Raw genomic sequence first — 18,701 nt, forward strand, 5'->3', positions numbered from 1 at the left:
TTTCTTGTCTCCATCCCGATTCTCCAGACAACTGCCTTGTAGTGTTTAAAACTCAATAAAGTTGACCCAAATTTTTCTTCTGTGTCTCCACTTAAACTCTTTTATTAATAAGACTAAAAATCCAAGAGGAGAAATCCGTGTGAGGATTCTAGTGGTCCTTTTCAAAATTTGTGATAACACTCAGATTCCACATGCAAACAACACAGAAACCACGCACTTGCCTTTGCCCAGATCTCATCATACGTACGCCTTTTACAATATGAAAGGAGAGAAGTTACCTGAGTTCTAAATCACTCTACATGCCACCTATCTGCCAGTCAGCTAGATGGATACAGAGAAATCTCTAATTTTCCTGAAGCTGACTTACTATTTTTTGTATAATACAAAGCTAGTATAGTTGCCAGCATTATACAGTGCTCAAAAAGGATCACAGAAAAAATAATTCAGCTTCCTTCCAGTTTAATGAATATAGATACATATATATCTACACACACACACACACACACACACACACACACGTCTTTAATTACAATAATAGGCGAGGAGAAACTTCCTGCAATTTCTATTCAAGTCCAGAATTTTAACTTACAGTTGACTTGTTATTCGAGACAGTTATGGTCTATAAAGTCACTGCAAAACACTGAATCATTGCTTCTAAGGGAAATACAGGTTTAGGTTCCTCCAAGCCTCTGGTAACAACTACTTTCATTAACTGATCAAGACATAACCGAGCTGTATCTGTTTCTGTTTGTAAATGCTGATTCCTTAACACTGCTTTCCCAGCAAGCAGCACTATCTCCTGCCTGAATATAGCTTTTCTAATGCCTGTAACCATCTTCCCAGGTTCTGTCTGCTCATCCATTCCGACATGCTAAGATATGCATCAACTTTTGTCTCCATACAAGTATCAGGCAATGACTCCATCCTATGCTTGGAGGCCATTTTATTTTATACTTTATTTGGTCTTTTGTGACAGGATCTCTCTATGTGGTCCTGGCTCTCCTGGAGCTTACTATAGGCCCTGCCTCTGCTTCCTGAAAGCAGAGATTAAAGGCATGCACCGCTGTACCTAAAACTATCAACAACAAGTCAAAGGGAAATAAGAGTGGCCTTAAGTGGACAAAGGGGTGCCTATTTAGGAGACTAAAATGGGCAAAGGTCCACACGAACGTTTTACTATCTGTGAAAGTCCATGCTGACTAGTAAGGCCCTACCCACAGAGTGACTCTGCTATTACAAATTTTAGTATGTGGGAAAATCTCAAGTGTATAATCCACAAATCATGGGGAATGTATGGTAGTCAGAACACCATCTAAGTAATAATTCATTTAAAAGACTAAATTTAGTTATTTGGCTTTGAGAAATGAGTGGAAAATCAAGAACTGATGAAGTATCTTAAGAACCTGTTTTCTTCAAAGAACTTTTCCTTTTAAAATTGTTTCAAGAAGGCTATCCCTTATTAGTGTGGGGTATGAGGTGCACATGTGTACACACACACACACACACACACACACACACACACACACACACACACACACGGAGTAGAGGAAGACAGGACACCGGAGTCCCCTCTCACTCCTCACTCTTCTGCCCTACTCCTTTGAGGCAGGAGTCTCTCCTAGAACTTGGATGGGGCTCACAAGGTGTGTGAGTTTTGTTTGTTTTCTGTTAGGCAGGGAAGCAATTCTCCGAGATCCTCCTCTCTCTGCAGTGACTACAGTGACAGGCACATTAGTAGAGCACATCTGGTTTGCTCTGTGGGGGCTTAGGATGCAAATCCAGGTCCTCACGGTCACACAGCAAATGGTGCAGTTACTGGGCCATCTCTGTAACTCCTAACTTAGTTTTCTAAGTCCATTTTTCTAAATGAAATACACAGTATAGTTCTTATTAAGTAATTTAAAGTTAACTTCTTTAATAATATTTTTCAGCTGAATTCCAATGAAGAAAATGCACTTCTAGCCTACCTCTCATTCGCTCACTCACCAGCTATTTATGGAGAGCCCAGCATGGTCCAGATATTCTGGCATGGTTATACACTTGATTCAAAATAAATCCAATAAAGTCAAAATTCCTGCTTCCTTTGATGCTTTTATTCCATACATACATACACACACACACACACACACACACAGACACACACAGACACACAACCAAACAAGAAAACTTCCCTGGAACAGGATTTTAACCAGCATCCTAATGAGCAAGATATGGAAAGAATATTGAAACAGCATGCCTGAAAGCACAAAAAGCCTAAAAAATGTATATCATCGCTGCAACTAAAAGGTCAATGAGCAAATAAGTTCAGCAAAACCCACAAAGGGTAAATAAACTCCAAAGGTAAGACAGAACCAGAGCATGCAAAGCCTTATGGGTAATACAATACCAAAAAACAATACTTTTTTTTGAAATGAGTACAGATTTTATGCTGTTCTATCAGTCCAACCTGACAAAGGCAGGAACTAATTGCATGTTTAATTTTTACTCTAATTGTCCACAGGTGAGGAGAAACAATCCTCTGCTATTTATTGAAGATTTTCAAGGAATATTACAAACCTTCTGGATCTGGAAACTAGTTAAGGCAAGAGAGCAAGGACTCTCAGATCCCATAAAGGCAGCAGCTGAAGATTTAACCTTCCCTTAGGTCTTAGGTCCTACCTGCTGTGCATCTGAATAGTAGGTTTCTGTCACAAAAGGAGCTTGTTAACTCAGACAACATGCAACCAACAAGAGGCCAAGAGAATTGAATACTGAGATGTTATATCACCCTGCCTCTGCAATACAGAATGAAACAATATGGCAGTACATCTAACCAAACTACACATTATTTAATTTTAAACTATTATTAAATGTGTGTGTGTGTTTGTGTGTGTGTATTTGTGTGTGTGTGTGATGTATGTGAGAGAGAGAGCATGACAGTACAAGAGCATGCATGCCAGGGCACAAATGTGGAAAGTTAGTTTTTCTCCTCTACCACGAATTCTCGTGACTGAACAACAGGCTTTCACGTCTGTGCAGCAAGCACTCTTACCCACTGAGCCATGTCTGCTAAGAGACATATGATTGAAGGTGGCAGAGCAAAGTGAGAGATTAGAGAACTCCACATTAGAGAACGAGCGCATGCGTGAGACGGATGCGGAGCATAAGGGGACTGGAAAGCAGGGCAAGGTGAAGAAGCCTGAGAGGAGAGTGGGCAGCACTGCTCATGAAAATCCAGTTCACAGGTAGGAAGAGCGTCACCTGTCACTCCTCTCTGTGAAAAGAGGGCCAAGCAAACTTCAAAACAAAAGTCCCTTCAATTCCAATATAAAGTAGGGGTTTTTTGATTGTCTGTTTTTCAATTAAGTGGCTAGAGAAAGCTGTTCACTTGGTTTTACATTTTATTTGGTCTCTAAATGGACAGGTAACTTGTACAGAGGAGTTGCTTAAAAGTTAAGTTTCCCATCCTGAGTTAAGAGAAATATGCCTGGAGTTGTTCCTAAGCTGTGAATTGTGGTCAAGGGTTAAGAGGTCAAATCCTGACCTAGAAATTGAAATGCTTTCATATAGCTCTCTGCTAACTACAAATATGATCCTAAAATCATTTCTTGAACATAAAAGCAGTATGCCAAATTTTATATAAAATTTTTAGGGTCTAAGTTTCTGGGTTTTATAGTTAAAAAATAATGAAATTAGTTAGTGGGGTTTATATTTATGTACTTCTCAAAGTTTGGCCTATGTTACTCTGTGTATTCATCTGGAATTGTTTTCCATGTGAAATCATGGTCTGGTTATGAGCTGTGTCACCTCCTAACCCACTGCTTATGCGTGTTTCCACTGTGGTCAATGCGCTGGCAAGGCAATGGTTATAGGGAGCTGGGGCGTTTGGGGCGTGGCTTAGCGCTTTGCATGAATACTTTACTTTATAATGATGGAACTGCCTTTTCTTTTGCCCTGTGACTTTTTTTTGAAATGTGTGTGTGTGTGTGTGTGTGTGTGTAGTATTCCGCCCATCTGAGTGTCTATGTGTATCACATTCCATGCCCTCACTGAACAGCTTGTTTAAAAAAACAAAAACAAAACAAAACAAAAGAATCAACTTCTTGGAATTGGGAGCGTCAGAGCCTCAGACTCTAGAGTTGTTCTCAAGATCAAGCTCATGATTACGGACCTAGAAGTGCTACTTACTACACAGATTCTTATTAAAGGAGAAACTCCATTACCATAGTCTAGCAATCTTAAAAACAAAACAAAAAACAAAACTAACATTTCATATAATTTATAGAGGCCAAGTAAACCTGTAACCAAATGCTTAGGACTAGGTGGATTTTAGGGTTTAAGATTCTGGAACACTACTTACACATGGCATCCTGTAGTTGGATTCAAATGTAATTAGGAAATTTGCTTTAATATACACACAGCCTGAAGGCACTTTAAACAGGGTTTTCAACATACACACACTCACTATTACCTGAAACACAAGTGTTGGACCGTGTACTTGTGGTATTAAGCAAATGCTAAAAAAGTTTCAGACTTCAGAATGTATGTGTTTTCTTATGAGTGGTTGGAAGGATAGAGTCAATATAGAACACAGAGAGTGCAACAGTAAGCGGTGCAGACTGAGCAATAACACAGTATCTACCTCACGGTCAGTATGCATCTGTGATCAGCATCAGTGCTGCTGTCCCTGTGATTTAGAGTATAAGATGGCTAGGTGCCACTAAGAATACTAAGAACACAGTAAGTATAATCATACACTAGCTGCAGCTGTCTGTGTGTGAATATATGTGACGTATATATAAAAGGACATTCTACCTGTCCATACATTTCCATGACATTCTCTGAAAGGCAAAGCAATGCAAGGAAAAAGAAAAAAAAGGCAATCCTATTTACTCAGGCGCCAACAGAAATCTCAGTTCTTGTGGTTAGCGATCAATCACATGTACAACCCTGTTCACGCAGGCAGCTCCAGGACAAGATGTGGAGTACAGGAGAAGCCATCAATGTAGCAGATAGTTCAACCTATTCCATGGTATGTACCACTTACCCTTAGTACATATTTTACACTACAGACACTATCAAACCTTATATATGCTATATTTTCTATGCATATATACTTATTGATAAAGTTTAATTTATAAATTAGGTATAGTAAGAATGTAACAATGAGGAACAAATAGAAAAAATATAACAAGATACTATAATAAAAGTTGTTAATATAGCCTCTCACAATCAATCTCACTGTACTACTGAGCTGTCTTGCGATCGAGTGCGGTAATACAATGCCTGGATGATCAGATGACGTGAAGGGTAAATGCTGGCAACCTGATCCATGACGTAAAGATAACTCAATACAGCACCTGATACCACAAAAGTAAACCTCATCCCGACCTGGGAGTAAGTGACCAACAGGCAGGTCACATGTAGTATGACCAGTCAGGAACAGAGTGCAGGTTCACTGTGTTATTCAGAATGGTGTGCCATTTAGACAACTTTTGTTTCTGAAGCGTTTCCATTTAGTGTTTTCAGACTGTGATGGAATGTAGTGGAAAGGACCATCACAGCTTTAGGGGAACTCCACACTAGACCAAGAGTGGGCTTCTAAAGGAAGGGCTGAAGCTCTTCATGTCTCATCATATGAACCTGAGTGTGGTACTTACACCTTGTTGCCCAAGTGTAAAGTGGAACTATCACTACCTATTCAAAAAGAAGCAGCTGCTTGGCAATCTTGATTTATCTGAGGTACAATAAACTCATCTCAGCTTTCCCTTGACCTTCCGCCAAGACTAGTCAAAAGGCCCCAGCTTATGGATGCTTGAGTCTTGAGTTCTAGGCTTGGCATCTCAGAATCTTTTGATCCATAATCCACTCTCTTTTGACTTGCCAACCAGCACAGCATTTAACAGTCGACTCTGGGGTCATGGAGAGAAAAGCCCACAAAGTGCAGGTCATTTGAAAGGTCTTTCGCCACTTGAAAGATTACTCAATTCCTTTATTACTATTTAGTGAGGAATCCACTGACGCCCCAGTTGACCCCATTCCTGACTGACAGAATTGAAGCCATATTAACCAAGAACTGGGACTCTGAAGGTTACATGTCCCAATGTATCTCTTTCCTACCCCACTTAGCATATCCAAATGATGTATTCAATTTTTTTTAAAGTATGCTTTATATGAATACAAAGACTTTACAGATTTTTTCTTTTTAAACAAACAAAAAACCTGTTAAAATTATGGCAAGTTATTTAGTGAGAACTAGAAAAATAACAATATTTTATGTTAAAAAGCTTGTTAATTTTAAAATCCTGCTTATTGTGTTAGGTACAGGTGTTTATTCTTTGAAAGTACTGACTGCTCTGGAAAACCAATGTAACTATCAAGTCAGCACACTTACTCAGATGCCACTTTAATCTCTGCACTACAAAGATCGGGACCTCAAAGACATACAAGGAGTTAAGTTAACATAAACCCAAGTACTAACATTTAAGAAAATTATAATTTATTTATATTGTCATAAAATAAATGAATAATAAAATTATACCTAAAAAACTAAAAATAAATAAGTAAATAAAAAAATGTCACCCAATTTCTTTAGCATACAGTTGATTAATATTGTGGTATGTACACATGTATTCTTCACACAAATGGTCTTATTAAACAGTTCTATCAAACATAGTAATCCCCAAGCCATCATATCATAGTTTTCAACTGTTCAAATGGCTTCAAAAAAAGAAACTATCATTTATGATCAATAGTACATAAGCCACTAGAGGATGGTATCAATTTTAAACACAATATGGTTTCATATCACTGAAGGTTGACAAAATAAATCCTATAAATCAAAGACCTTATTCTATTGTGTTATTAGTTAACAGTGCTAGTGTTCAGAGCTGGCTTTTGTTGATTTCAAATAAAACTTTAAAAAGGTAAATAACATTAATACACAAGACAAGACTGTGGGAACACAAAATAATAACATAAAATATATGGCTTTTAACAGAACTTCATTTAGCATTAAAGGCAGCCTTAATCAATACAAAATACATTGTTTACAGAACAAGTTACAATCACAAGAAATCAACATCATGTTTCATTTTGAAGACTGAGTTTCACACATCTTATAAAAGATAAAACTTTGATAGGACGCAGCTTGGTGAGAACCCTCGGCTCTTAGGTATGTATATACCATACATACCCTCATTCAACTGAAAAGCTTAGAGCATATTACTTTAGTATTAACAAGTTTATTATATATATTTAAAGGTTTTATATGTTTATTTTTAAGTTATTTACTTAGGACTAATGATAATTTTCCCATCTGATATTTTATTCTTTCATAATCTATAGGATACAAATTAAGTTACAAGATCATTGAAGGTATATTAAACCTACATAGAATTCCAGTCATAAATGATAGATTTATAAACAGGACAATTTTGTCAAAAATGTCCACCACTCTTTATTCATTTAAAATACATTTAAGCAGTTTATTTCAGTACATAGCCAGTACATATGCAAATATGTTGTATTAAAAAATTTTAAAGTTTGAATATTTTCCTATATTTGACTATCACAAAGAAAAGCTACAAAGCATAGCAAACACGAATAAAATAGAAAATAAAGGTGAAGGAAACTTAAATTCTGCAAAGAGAATAGCCTTCTAAATTAAAGGCTTATTTGTCTTGCTGTACAAAAAAATTATTAGTAGGAGAGCCACTCATTGTGCTCAAACGTCAAAGGTCTAAACACAGCGGTCAGATCTGATCAGCCACTGAAGCAGCTACTTATCACTGGCATTTTGTAACTGCCTAGGATTGCTCAAAGCTTGCATTTCTGTGTACAGATTTCTCTAAAACTTTATCATCTAACCTCTTTTTTTTCTGATTTTATCATATTATGAGAATCCTAGCATGTCAACCTAGCTCTTTTTTAGAAGCAGTGGAGATAAATAGTATTACATTTACAGTACAATAGATTAAATAATAAAAAATAGTTCCACTCCTTCCTCATTGAATCAAGGAGATTAAAGTTATCTGCAATAAAACAAACAACATCTGGTTCTTATACTAAATTTTAAATTAAGTCAACAAAAACATGGATTTATTCTAATTTCTTTCCAACATTTAAGCACTTCCTTCTAACTTTTACCCCCTTGCTGACCAGCTTTTAAAGGTAACTAGAAACGATCTTCCTATTTTCAGTGGTCAGAGAGTAGATGGAAGGAAAAGGAAGAACGGGACTGGGTGAACTGAATCTCATCTCTGGTCCTGGTGCCTTTGTGCTATACAGTTAGACCACCTTGTCAAGAGAAAGCATGATTTTCTCCTAACATTCACTCTTGTTATTTGGAATCAGATTCACATTAGTACTTGGAGGAAGTCACTCCCAGCCTTACTCTCAGCTGGAGACTCCAGGTGCCAGGGGCGTTATCCAGGGGAGGTGCTGTATGCTCATAATCTTAGTACTTATTTACAAGGAACAAAGATTAAACACAAGGCACTGAAGGCACCTTATCTACATAGGGAGCTCTAGGCCAGCCTGGTCTACAGGAAAGCTTGTCTCAAAACAAACAAAATGTGCGTTGCAAACAGCCTATCCCTTCCTTACCTGCCATCACAGAGTAGCCATCGAGCAAGAGAATAGTGAGGTATAATCTTCTGCATGACACTGGCCATCACCATGGTAACAACCAGCTGTATACCTATCACACCCTGCGTGAAAAAAGAAACAAATAAATTCAACAATAAATTATTAGTGTTTGGACCCTATTGGAAAACTCTCTATACATTTTGAAAATTATATTTTTAAGAAAACAGGCTTTAACATTAAAATGTCTTGTTCTTGTGATATTTAGGGATTCAAGAACACATACTTTGTTTAAACTACAGTATGAGATGTCACTTCCAAAATTCTCTTCAAATTACCAAAGTATCACATGCATGTGAACACATGTAAAATAGACCAACCATTCAAAATTTATTCCCAAGAATACTCTATATAAATTAAGGGTATCTGATCAATTTTGGTGAAAGTTCTATGAGTTGCTAAGACTTGTTTTGTTTGGGTGACATGTTCTGTAAATATCTGTTAGGTTCATCTAGTTTTTAACATCAGTTAGCTCTAGCATCTTTCTTGTGCTTGTCTGGATGGCCGTCTACTGGCAAGAGTGTGGTAGTAAAACCTCCACTATCAGTGTGCGAGGGTCAACGTGTGATTCAAGCTTAGTCTGTTTTCTCTTACTAACCTGAGCGTCCTTGTGTTTGGTGCATACAATTTACATGTGTTCTTGGCAGGGTTTTTTTTTTTTTTTTGGTATGTATATAGTGTCCTTCTTTATAACAACTGTTTTTGGTTTGAAGTTTATTTATCTTTTTTGTCAGATATTAAATCAGCTACACCAGCTTGCTTCTTAGATCTATTTGCTTGGAAGGTCTTTTCTATATCTTTAACCTGAGACAGAGTTTGTTCGTGATGTTAAGGTCTGTTTCTTGGATGCGGTAGAAAGATGGTTCTGTTTTGTGTTCATTCTCTTAGTCTTTGTCTTTCTACTAGAGAATTAAACCCACTAATGTTGACAGATATCAATGAGCAATGTTTACTGATTCTTGTGTGTGTGTGTGTGTGTGTGTATGTCTGTGTGTATTATTTTTTTGGTATATTCTCTCATTTTCTCATTCTCATTCTCTCTCTCTCTCTCTCCTCTCTCTCTCTCTCTCTCTCTCTCTCTCTCTCTCTCTCTCTCTCTCTCTCACACACACACACACACACACACACACACACACACACACACAGATTTTTAAAATGTGATTCCTAAGTAACAAGTGGGTCTCCACATCTACTCCTGTTTCTCAGGACTTTTTCCCCTGGGTTCTTTCCTTCGGTTCATCTTGTCCTATTCCAAAGTGTTAGTTTTTCTTTTATCTTACATTTTATTTCATTATTTACTTAGAAGTCTGTTTACTTTCCAATTAAAGATAGAAAGGGAGTGGATTTGTACTGGAGGGGAGGTAGGGAGGAACTGTGAGGAGTAGACGGAAGGGAAACTGTAATCAGGATGTATCATGTGGGGCGATCTATTTTCAAGAAAAATAAAAACAGTAAATTAAGGATATGAATATGGTAAAAGTAATGATTCTATCGCCACGCTCTAATTCATTTAAAAATGAAATACAAAACTTTAAAACCAGCAGGCCGGCAGAGTGAAATATACCTTCAATCTCAGCACTCAAGAGCCAGAGGCAAGAGGCTACATAGTGAGACCCTGTCTCAAAACACGTAAAAGAGCAGTATATGCAAAGCCAGACTTGCTGGTAAATGACAAAGGAAGCTGAGGCAGAAGACTCAGAAGCCAAGCTGTGCTATCTTATCTCTAAAGAAACAGAGACAAAGCCAAACACTAAAAACACCCAGCTAAAACCAGCTCTATAGTCTGAGACGGACTGCAGAGTGAGGGAGTAAAGGCCAAAGGAAGTGTCAAGTGTGAGGGCAGAACTATATTCCTCATCAACTCCTGGATCTACTTAGCAGTGTGGCTCTGGTGCGCCATCTACTTAAACACTGGACCTTTGTTTCCATAGAGACAATAATCCAAACTACTTCACTGAACTGGGTAAAAGTAAGAACTAAGTGAGTACTATCATTAGAAGACAGAATTTCTCAAATAAGGAAGTTGAGAGGTGCTTCTTAAACAGGACTGCTTTTAAAAGGTCTATCAAACCTGTTTCAACTCTACTTTATTTGCAAATGTTTTAATGCCTTAAACTCAGGCAACTGGATTACAGATAAGGCATCTTTCATGTCATTGTGAATCCTTGGGTTCATTACTATACTCTGCATTCTCCATTGTTTTACCTTTAGTTTGCAACAGAAGTTCTGCAGATTCTGTACTCTGTCAACAGGGTACTTGTTTGGCTTCCTTAAAATTAGATGTAAATGGCAAAGGAGTTTTGACTTAGTGTTGTAGATAAAGTATCACTCAACCTAGCCTTGACAAAGGTGATAGTGGCTCACAGTCTCAAGGTCAGCAATATGGCCGCTCACAGACTCACTGACAATAACAGTAGTCATTTCTGTCCTCAAGAGTAAAACCATATTTCAGTCACATTTAATAAGTTACTGCTATAAAATGCTATTGCAGGAAGACTGATCTAAAAGGTGTATATGATAGAAAGTGATAAAGTAGAGAAGGATATCACTTCTCTTCTTTCAAATCACAAACTGTAGTGAGATACTGCTGTTAACAGCTTTGTTAAAGATGCAACCCGTGTAATGTACAAATAATCCAACAACAACAAAAAAAAACATCAGAGAAACAGACTCCAAAATCCAGGCTCCAAAATAATGATGTTATACCTTTGGTACCCAGAGGGAAAAAAAGGATTCTAGAGATAATGTTTTTAAACTGAAAGACTGATCAAATATGAAGCCAAAGAGAGACCTAAGGAGACTCACCTTGAGAAAGGCAAGGCTGGTATATATATTCTCAGTATTTTAGCTCATGTACAAATTATTCAATGCAAAACTGAAACTCTCATCTGTTCAATTTACTATGTCACTTTCCTCTTCTGAAGTGAAGCTGAAAATAGCTTTCCAAAACCTCATCTACATGCTGTGCTAAACACATGATTACCTAACAGGAATCTTTCAGCTTTCTAAAGGAAATCAATAAATCTTTCCCAGAAGATGTCCCTGTTAGATGACTACATACATGATACAAAAGGAAACATCACTTTTACCACAAAGCAGGGATCTATAGAAAGAGGTCCTTTTAAAAGTATATGAAAAAGATTTCACCATAATTTCTTTTCTTCATACACATATAGGAGAGGTACACTATGAAAATTGTAATTTTTGGAGAACTGTCTCATTAATTTACTATTTCACTAGTACTAACATAGACTAAGTTCTACAGCATGAGAAACTGTTGTATTATCAGATTTGTACATTTTCAAGTCTTTTAAATGTTTTGATTTTTTTTTTATTTCTTTAAGAGGTGATATTTGTAAAGAAATTAAACTATGGAGTTAAGCAAATTTCACAACATAAAACTTTTAAACAGATGCACTGAAGCAGCTGGGCGGTGGTGGCGCACGCCTGTAATCCCAGCACTCTGGGAGGCAGAGGCAGGCGGATTTACAGAGTGAGTTCCAGGACAGCCAGGGCTATACAGAGAAACCCTGTCTCGAAAAAACCAAAACCAAAAAAAAACCCCAGATGCACTGAAGCTTCAAAGACCATCACAGCTGAATCTCTCAAACATTCCACCATGCAATCTTAATGGTTTTATGTGGCCTTAAAATAATAACTTGGCCATACAGTTTCTATATGTATTCTCTGCCTCTGTTCACACTTCCTTGAAAACGGGAACTAGGAAAATGAACTTATGCTTAGGAACCCAAGAGGGCTGTGAAGCCTATAATAAACTGCAGTGAACCTTTCTACAAACCTAAGGCTATGAAGATCAAGGAAAAGTTACATCTCGTGACTAGAATGACCATTTCAATGGTTGTCAGTAATAGTTTCTGAGGAGGTTAAAACAAATCTTACCAATAAAAATTAGTAAATCTCCAAGAAATCAAAAATACCAAATACCAATAGTTTCTTTTGCTTGTCAACACTAGAAACCAAACTTCAATAGAGAAATATAAACAAGCTGCAATTTTAAAGTTCAAACTTTGAAAATTATGTCACCTTCAGTGGAGTTGACATTGTTATGTTTCATTAAAGTAGCTCTCCTGCTGGCAAACAAATTGAAAGGAAACACACATTGTTTACTATTAGAAGGCATATTTGCATGTAAACTTGGGACTCACATCACCAGAAATGGTTTCAATTATCATCTCCTGAGTAAGTTTGGCAACAAAAAGGAGAAAGGCTATTACCCATTGACCTTCACATTTTTTTGTTTCTTTCTCAACAGTTTAAAATGTTTAGTGGCTGAAAGCAAGATATGCAGGGTCAGATTTCTTAAACATGTGAAAATCATTTTACTCCTAAAGAACAGAAAACACATCATTTCAACCTAGAGTAATACAAAACTTAAGAATTCCCACTTTAGGTACTTAACAAACCTTCTCTGGACAACTAACAAAGGAAAACAATTTAAATGACCTAAATCATACAACTACTTGGTTATAGACTTAAACTGAGCCCAGGTACCTAATCTCAAATTTAATGATTCTTCTACTAAAGTCTACTAAGTTCACTGAATTAACATGCCACTCATAATGTATGCCACTCATGACAGTGGCTCAGGAAGCATGGCTTTTTAACACACCAGCAGCACGGAAATGTGTGTGGTCTTGGCCTTTAACGAGCAGTCATCCTTCCTTAGACGGGAGGTAGATATTCTATTTACACGTGAGGAGAAGATGGGCATTCTATGACAGTACAACAAAAAGGGAGAGAAGCTGAGAACAAAACTATGACAGGCCACTTTGGAAGGTCAATTCAAGAGGCAGTAGTGTGGTCAATCAAAGGTGCTAACTGCTGTATGGGAAAGACAGAAGGCCAAAACCAGATATCAAGAGGTGAGACTATCAGATTTAAAATTTAAACTTAAAGCTATCATACCATAAAATGTGGTAGGATATGGGGAGTAGTTAAGAAAACTTCTTCTGGAGACCAATAATGAATATGGACAAGCCCAGCAGCACCAAGCCAAGGACTCAAATGTGAGAAGTGGACCTGACGTTCAAGTAGGAACCAGGGCAGCAGTGTCTCTTATTTTAGTGACAGGAACTATTTATGTCTGTCACACAATGATAATTTAATTTCAAACAATAACAAAGAACTATAAAACAAATTATACCATCACAGAAATAAATCTAAAAGGCAAAAATATGTTGTCCTACTGGTTATGGTGACACATGCCTATAATCTCAGGAAACTAAAGCAGTTAGATTGCAAGTTTGAGGTTAGGCATAGCTACAAAAAGTTGGTATCCTGCCTGGGCTACACAGGTAACATACTTCAAAACAAACAAAACTCCAACAAACCTCTCTAATATACATAAGCTGATATCTTGCTAGCTGTGATCAGGGACTTAGCACAAAAACCTGTTTGTGTTGACAGTTCACCTCCAGCACTCAGAACACCACCATTCAGAATCGTTTGGAGTGGACAGCAAGGACAGCATGCGACAGCCGAATGAGTGAAATTATAAAAAAAATCAGGGTTGTCAACATTTATAATCCAAGATTAAAAGATCACCCAATAAAATAGCATTTGGACACAAACTTGAACAGTATAAGGAAGTGCTATAGAAATTGAAAAACTGGATATGAAAGTTTCATAGAAATGGGGAAACTGTGTGTGTGTGTGTGTGTGTATGAGAGAGAGAGGGGGGGGGGGAGACAGAGAGGGGGGAGGGAGAAAGGGGGGGAGGGAGAGAGAGAGAGAGGGAGAAAGCCCAAAGTTCTGATCACCAAGAACCTTTAAAACACAGGAATACTAGGTTGAATATGAAACATTCTTTCAAAAGGATTCATCTCCAGGTGGCTGATCTAATTGAGAGATGATATAATTTAGCCTCAATAATGAAGGCTCAAACTTATTTAATGATGGGGTTATATAATTTGATGGCATTACTGGGACATGGCAGGAATTAAAAGTTGGGTAGGCATAGATGAGAGGAAGGAAGTCCCTTAAGGGTATGTCTTTAAGAGGTACAATTTGTTCCTATCCCTTTCCCATCTGCCTTTCTGTCTTTTTCAAAATGACAAGTGCTCTCCTGCCTCAGCATACTGTTAGAAACAAGGGAGCAGTTGGCACGGACGGATACTGTAAATCTTTAAAATGCTATTGTATTTACTCATGTCAGGTATTTTGTCATGGCAACAAAGCTTCTAATATGGGAAGTATTTAACTCTCATATTTTGTTTAAAAATATCATTTTGGAAGTCACAACCACAACAACATATCTCCACCAGAACCCAGTTATCCTACCACAACCTGACCCAATATCCCAGCATAGCTGAAGCACAAGAAAAAGAACTAAAACCAACTATATTAATATGAAAGAGGTCCTTTAAAGAGAAAATGAATAAATCCCTTACATAAATTTAAGAAAACATAAAGAGATAGTGTGATGATATGAAGAAAACTGTTTAAGACCAGAATATGGAAACTGAATAAAAAAAGAAAACACAAACTGAAGGAATGCTAAAAACGGAAAATGTAGGAATCCCAACAGGAACTATAGAGGCAAGCTTCAGGACCAGAATATAAGAGATAGAAGAGAATCTCAGGTATTGAAGCTATGACAGATGAAACAGATACATTGGTCAAAGAAAACGTTACATCCCCCAAACTCCTAAAACAAAACACCCAGGAAGCCAGCAACACTATGAAAAGATCAAACCCAAGGATACTAGGAACAGAGGAAGGAGAAGAACCCCAGCTCAAAGGTCCAGGAAATATTTATCACAAACTTATAGCAGAAAGTTTTCCTAACCTAAAGTTGATATCTAATAGAGACAGAAGAAGCATAGAATTCCAAAAAGATTGGACCAGAAAGGAAAGTCACCTTGAGACAGGGAAGGGTAGCACACACCTTTAATCCCAGACATAAAGGCAAGCAGATATTGGAGAGTTCAAGGTCAGCTCGATCTACAAAACAAATACCAGGAAAGCTAGGAAAGCTACACAGAGAAGCCTTGTCTTGGGAGCAAGGGATAGTCTCTTTGCCACACAATAATTATCTACAAGAATATTAATAATTGCAAGGGGAAAAGAACAGGTAACATATAAAGAAAGACCTATTAGAAAGGAAATTCTAAAAGCTAGAAGGTCCTAGACATATATGCTACAGACTAGAAGAGACCACAGATGCCAGCACAGACTACTATACCCAGCAAAATTTTCAATTACCATAGAAGGAAAAATAGGATATTCCATGTTAAAGCCAAATTTAAACATTATCTATCTACAAATCCACCCCCTACAGTGAGCGCTAGAAGGAAAACTCCAAACTCAAGTTAACTACACCCATGAAAATACAGGGAATAAACACCAGCAAAATCACAAGAGAAGCACACAGAAGCATACGCACAAATACACATACATACAAACACCACCACCACCACCACCGTCACCAGGAAAATAAAAGGAATCAAGAACCAAAGATCATTGCTATCTCTCAATATCAATAGTCTCAATTCCCCAGTAAAAAGTCACAGACTAACAGAATGGAAATGAAAACAGGATCCATCTTCTGCTGCATCCAAGAAACACACTAACATCAATGACAGATGCTACCTCAGGGTAAAGGGCTGGGAAAAATATTCTAAGCAAATGTACCTAAGAAGCAAGGTGAAGTAGCCATTTGAATATCTATCAAAACACTTCAAAACAAATCCAATCAGAAGATACAGGAAAGGGCATTACTTATTAAGGAAAAAAACCTACCAAAGAAACATTTAAATCCTTAGCATTTAAGCCTCAAACACAAGGGCACTCGAATTTGTAAAAGAAACACTACTAGAGTTTAAATCACACACTGACCCTTACACACAGATAATGAGAAACTTCTACACCCAAGTCTCACCAATGGATAGGTCATCCAGACCCCCCCCCCCAAAAAAACAGAAATGATGGAACTAACAAACATTATCAATCAAATGGACCTAATAGATATCTATAGAACATTTTACCCAAACACAAAAGGATAAAAAGGATAAACCTTCTCAGTACCTCCTGGAACTTTCTCCAAAATCAACTACATTTTTCAGATATAATCAGCTCTCAACAGACAAAAGAAAACTAAAATAACTCTGTATGTGACCAGACCACTACAGATTAAAGCTGAATATAAACAATAACAGAAGCAACATTAAGCTTACAAACTCATAAACACTGAACAACTCTCTACTGAATGAAAAAAAATGGGTCAAGACAAAAATGAAAAAATTAAATACTTTCTAGAATTCAATAAAAATAAGTATACAGTATATATGAATTTATGGAGCACGATGAATGCAGTTCTAAGAGGCAAGAATAAAGCACTAAACACTACATTAAAAAAAAAAAAAAAAAAGAAATCTCATACCAGTAACACAAAACAAAGAAATCACACCCAAAAGGAGTAAACTCAGGGCTGAAATCAATAAAACTAAAATAAAGAGAATTCAAAAAATAAAAAAGTCAATGAAACAAAGAGTTTATTCTTTGAGAAAAATTAGCAAGATCAAAAAAACCTTCATCCAAATTAACCAAAAGGCAGAGAGAGAATATCCAAATTAACCAATCAGAAATGACAAGGGGGACATAGCAATAGACACCAAGGAAAGCCAGAGAATCATAGGACATACTTAAAAAAACCTGTACTCCACCAAATTACAAAACCAATAAAGAAATGGATAATTTTCCTTATAACCACTTACCAAAGTTAAATCAAGATCAGATAATCAATTTAAAAGACCTATATCCCCTATTAAAATAGAAGCAGTCACTCAAAGTCTAAAAAAAAAACCACACACACACACACACACACACCAGCACAGAGCCAGATGGTTTTAGCACAGAATTCCACCAGACTTTAAAAAGAAAAGTGTTAACACCAACATTCCTCAAGTTATTCCATAAAACAGGAACAAAAAGAACATTGCCCATTGACTTTGAGACCACAGTCACCAAAACCACAAACAAAAAAAAGAGAATTACAGACCAATTTTCTTTATGAACATAGTTGTAGAAATAATAAAAAATACTTGTAAACTGAATCTAAGACACATCAAAATGAACATCCACGTTAACAAGTAGGCTTTATCCCAAAGACGCAGGAATGGTTTATTGTATTAAAATCAATAAATGCAATCTACCACATGAACAAATTGAAAAAAAAAAAACAACCCACCATCTAATTAATTAGATGCACAAAAATCCTTTAACAAAATACATCCTTCATGATAAATGTGCTGAGATTAGGGATATAAAGGACATACCTAAATATAAAACGCAATTTAAAGCAAGCCCATAGCCAATATCAAATTGGAAATTCAAAACAATTCCACTAAAATAAGGAAGAAGACAGGTTGCCTACTCTCTCCATACCCATCCAATACAGTCAGTACCTTAGCTAGAGCAATAAGACTACTAAGATCAAGTGGATACAAGTTCCAAAGAAGTGAAAGTATTTTTATTTGGAGATATGACAATACACATAAATGACACTAAAAATTCCACCAGGGAACTCATGCTGATATCTACCTTCAGCAAAGTAGCAGGATGGATACAAGAGTAACCAAGAATCAGTGGTCCTCCTATATACAAATGGAAAACAGGGACTGTGAAAGCCATCAGGGAAACACCACGTTCACCATTCCTGACTTCAAGCTGTACTACACAGCTATAGTAATAAACATCTGCATGAAACTGGCATAACACTGGATTGATGGATGGAATCAAACAGAAGACCCAGACATAAAACCACACACCAATGGGTACCTGGTTTTTGATAAAGAAACCAGAAATACACACTGGGAAAACAAGACAACATCTTTAACAAAACGTAAAACTAGATACACTGAATCTGTTGATATAAGGCACAGTGGGGAATGTGCACAGAAGACACTGATAGCCCAGGCACTAGGATACACAATTAATAAATGGGACCTCATGAAACTGAGAAGCTTTTGTAAGGCAAAGGACACAGTCAGCCAAATAAAGCAGCAGCCTACACAATCAAAATATTTTTACTAATTCCACATCTGATAGAGGGATAA

At 36.9% G+C, this 18,701-nt stretch overlaps 1 protein-coding gene across 2 annotated transcripts in view; it reads right to left on the minus strand.

The window, feature by feature from the left end:
• Positions 1–18,701, minus strand: part of Tmem161b (transmembrane protein 161B) — a 78,795-nt gene that overhangs the window by 38,142 nt on the left and 21,952 nt on the right. Inside the window, exon 2 of one of the 2 annotated variants that reach the window (XM_052159719.1) lies at positions 8,587–8,690. The exons of the other annotated variant lie outside the window; for it this stretch is intronic. Within the exon in view, the coding sequence (XP_052015679.1) occupies positions 8,587–8,690 (104 nt within the window). The remainder of the gene's footprint in view (positions 1–8,586; positions 8,691–18,701) is intronic. 2 annotated transcript variants of the gene reach the window in all.

The sequence above is a fragment of the Apodemus sylvaticus genome, chromosome 16 (assembly GCF_947179515.1).
Source record: "Apodemus sylvaticus chromosome 16, mApoSyl1.1, whole genome shotgun sequence".
In the NCBI taxonomy this organism is placed as follows: Eukaryota; Metazoa; Chordata; class Mammalia; order Rodentia; family Muridae; genus Apodemus; species Apodemus sylvaticus.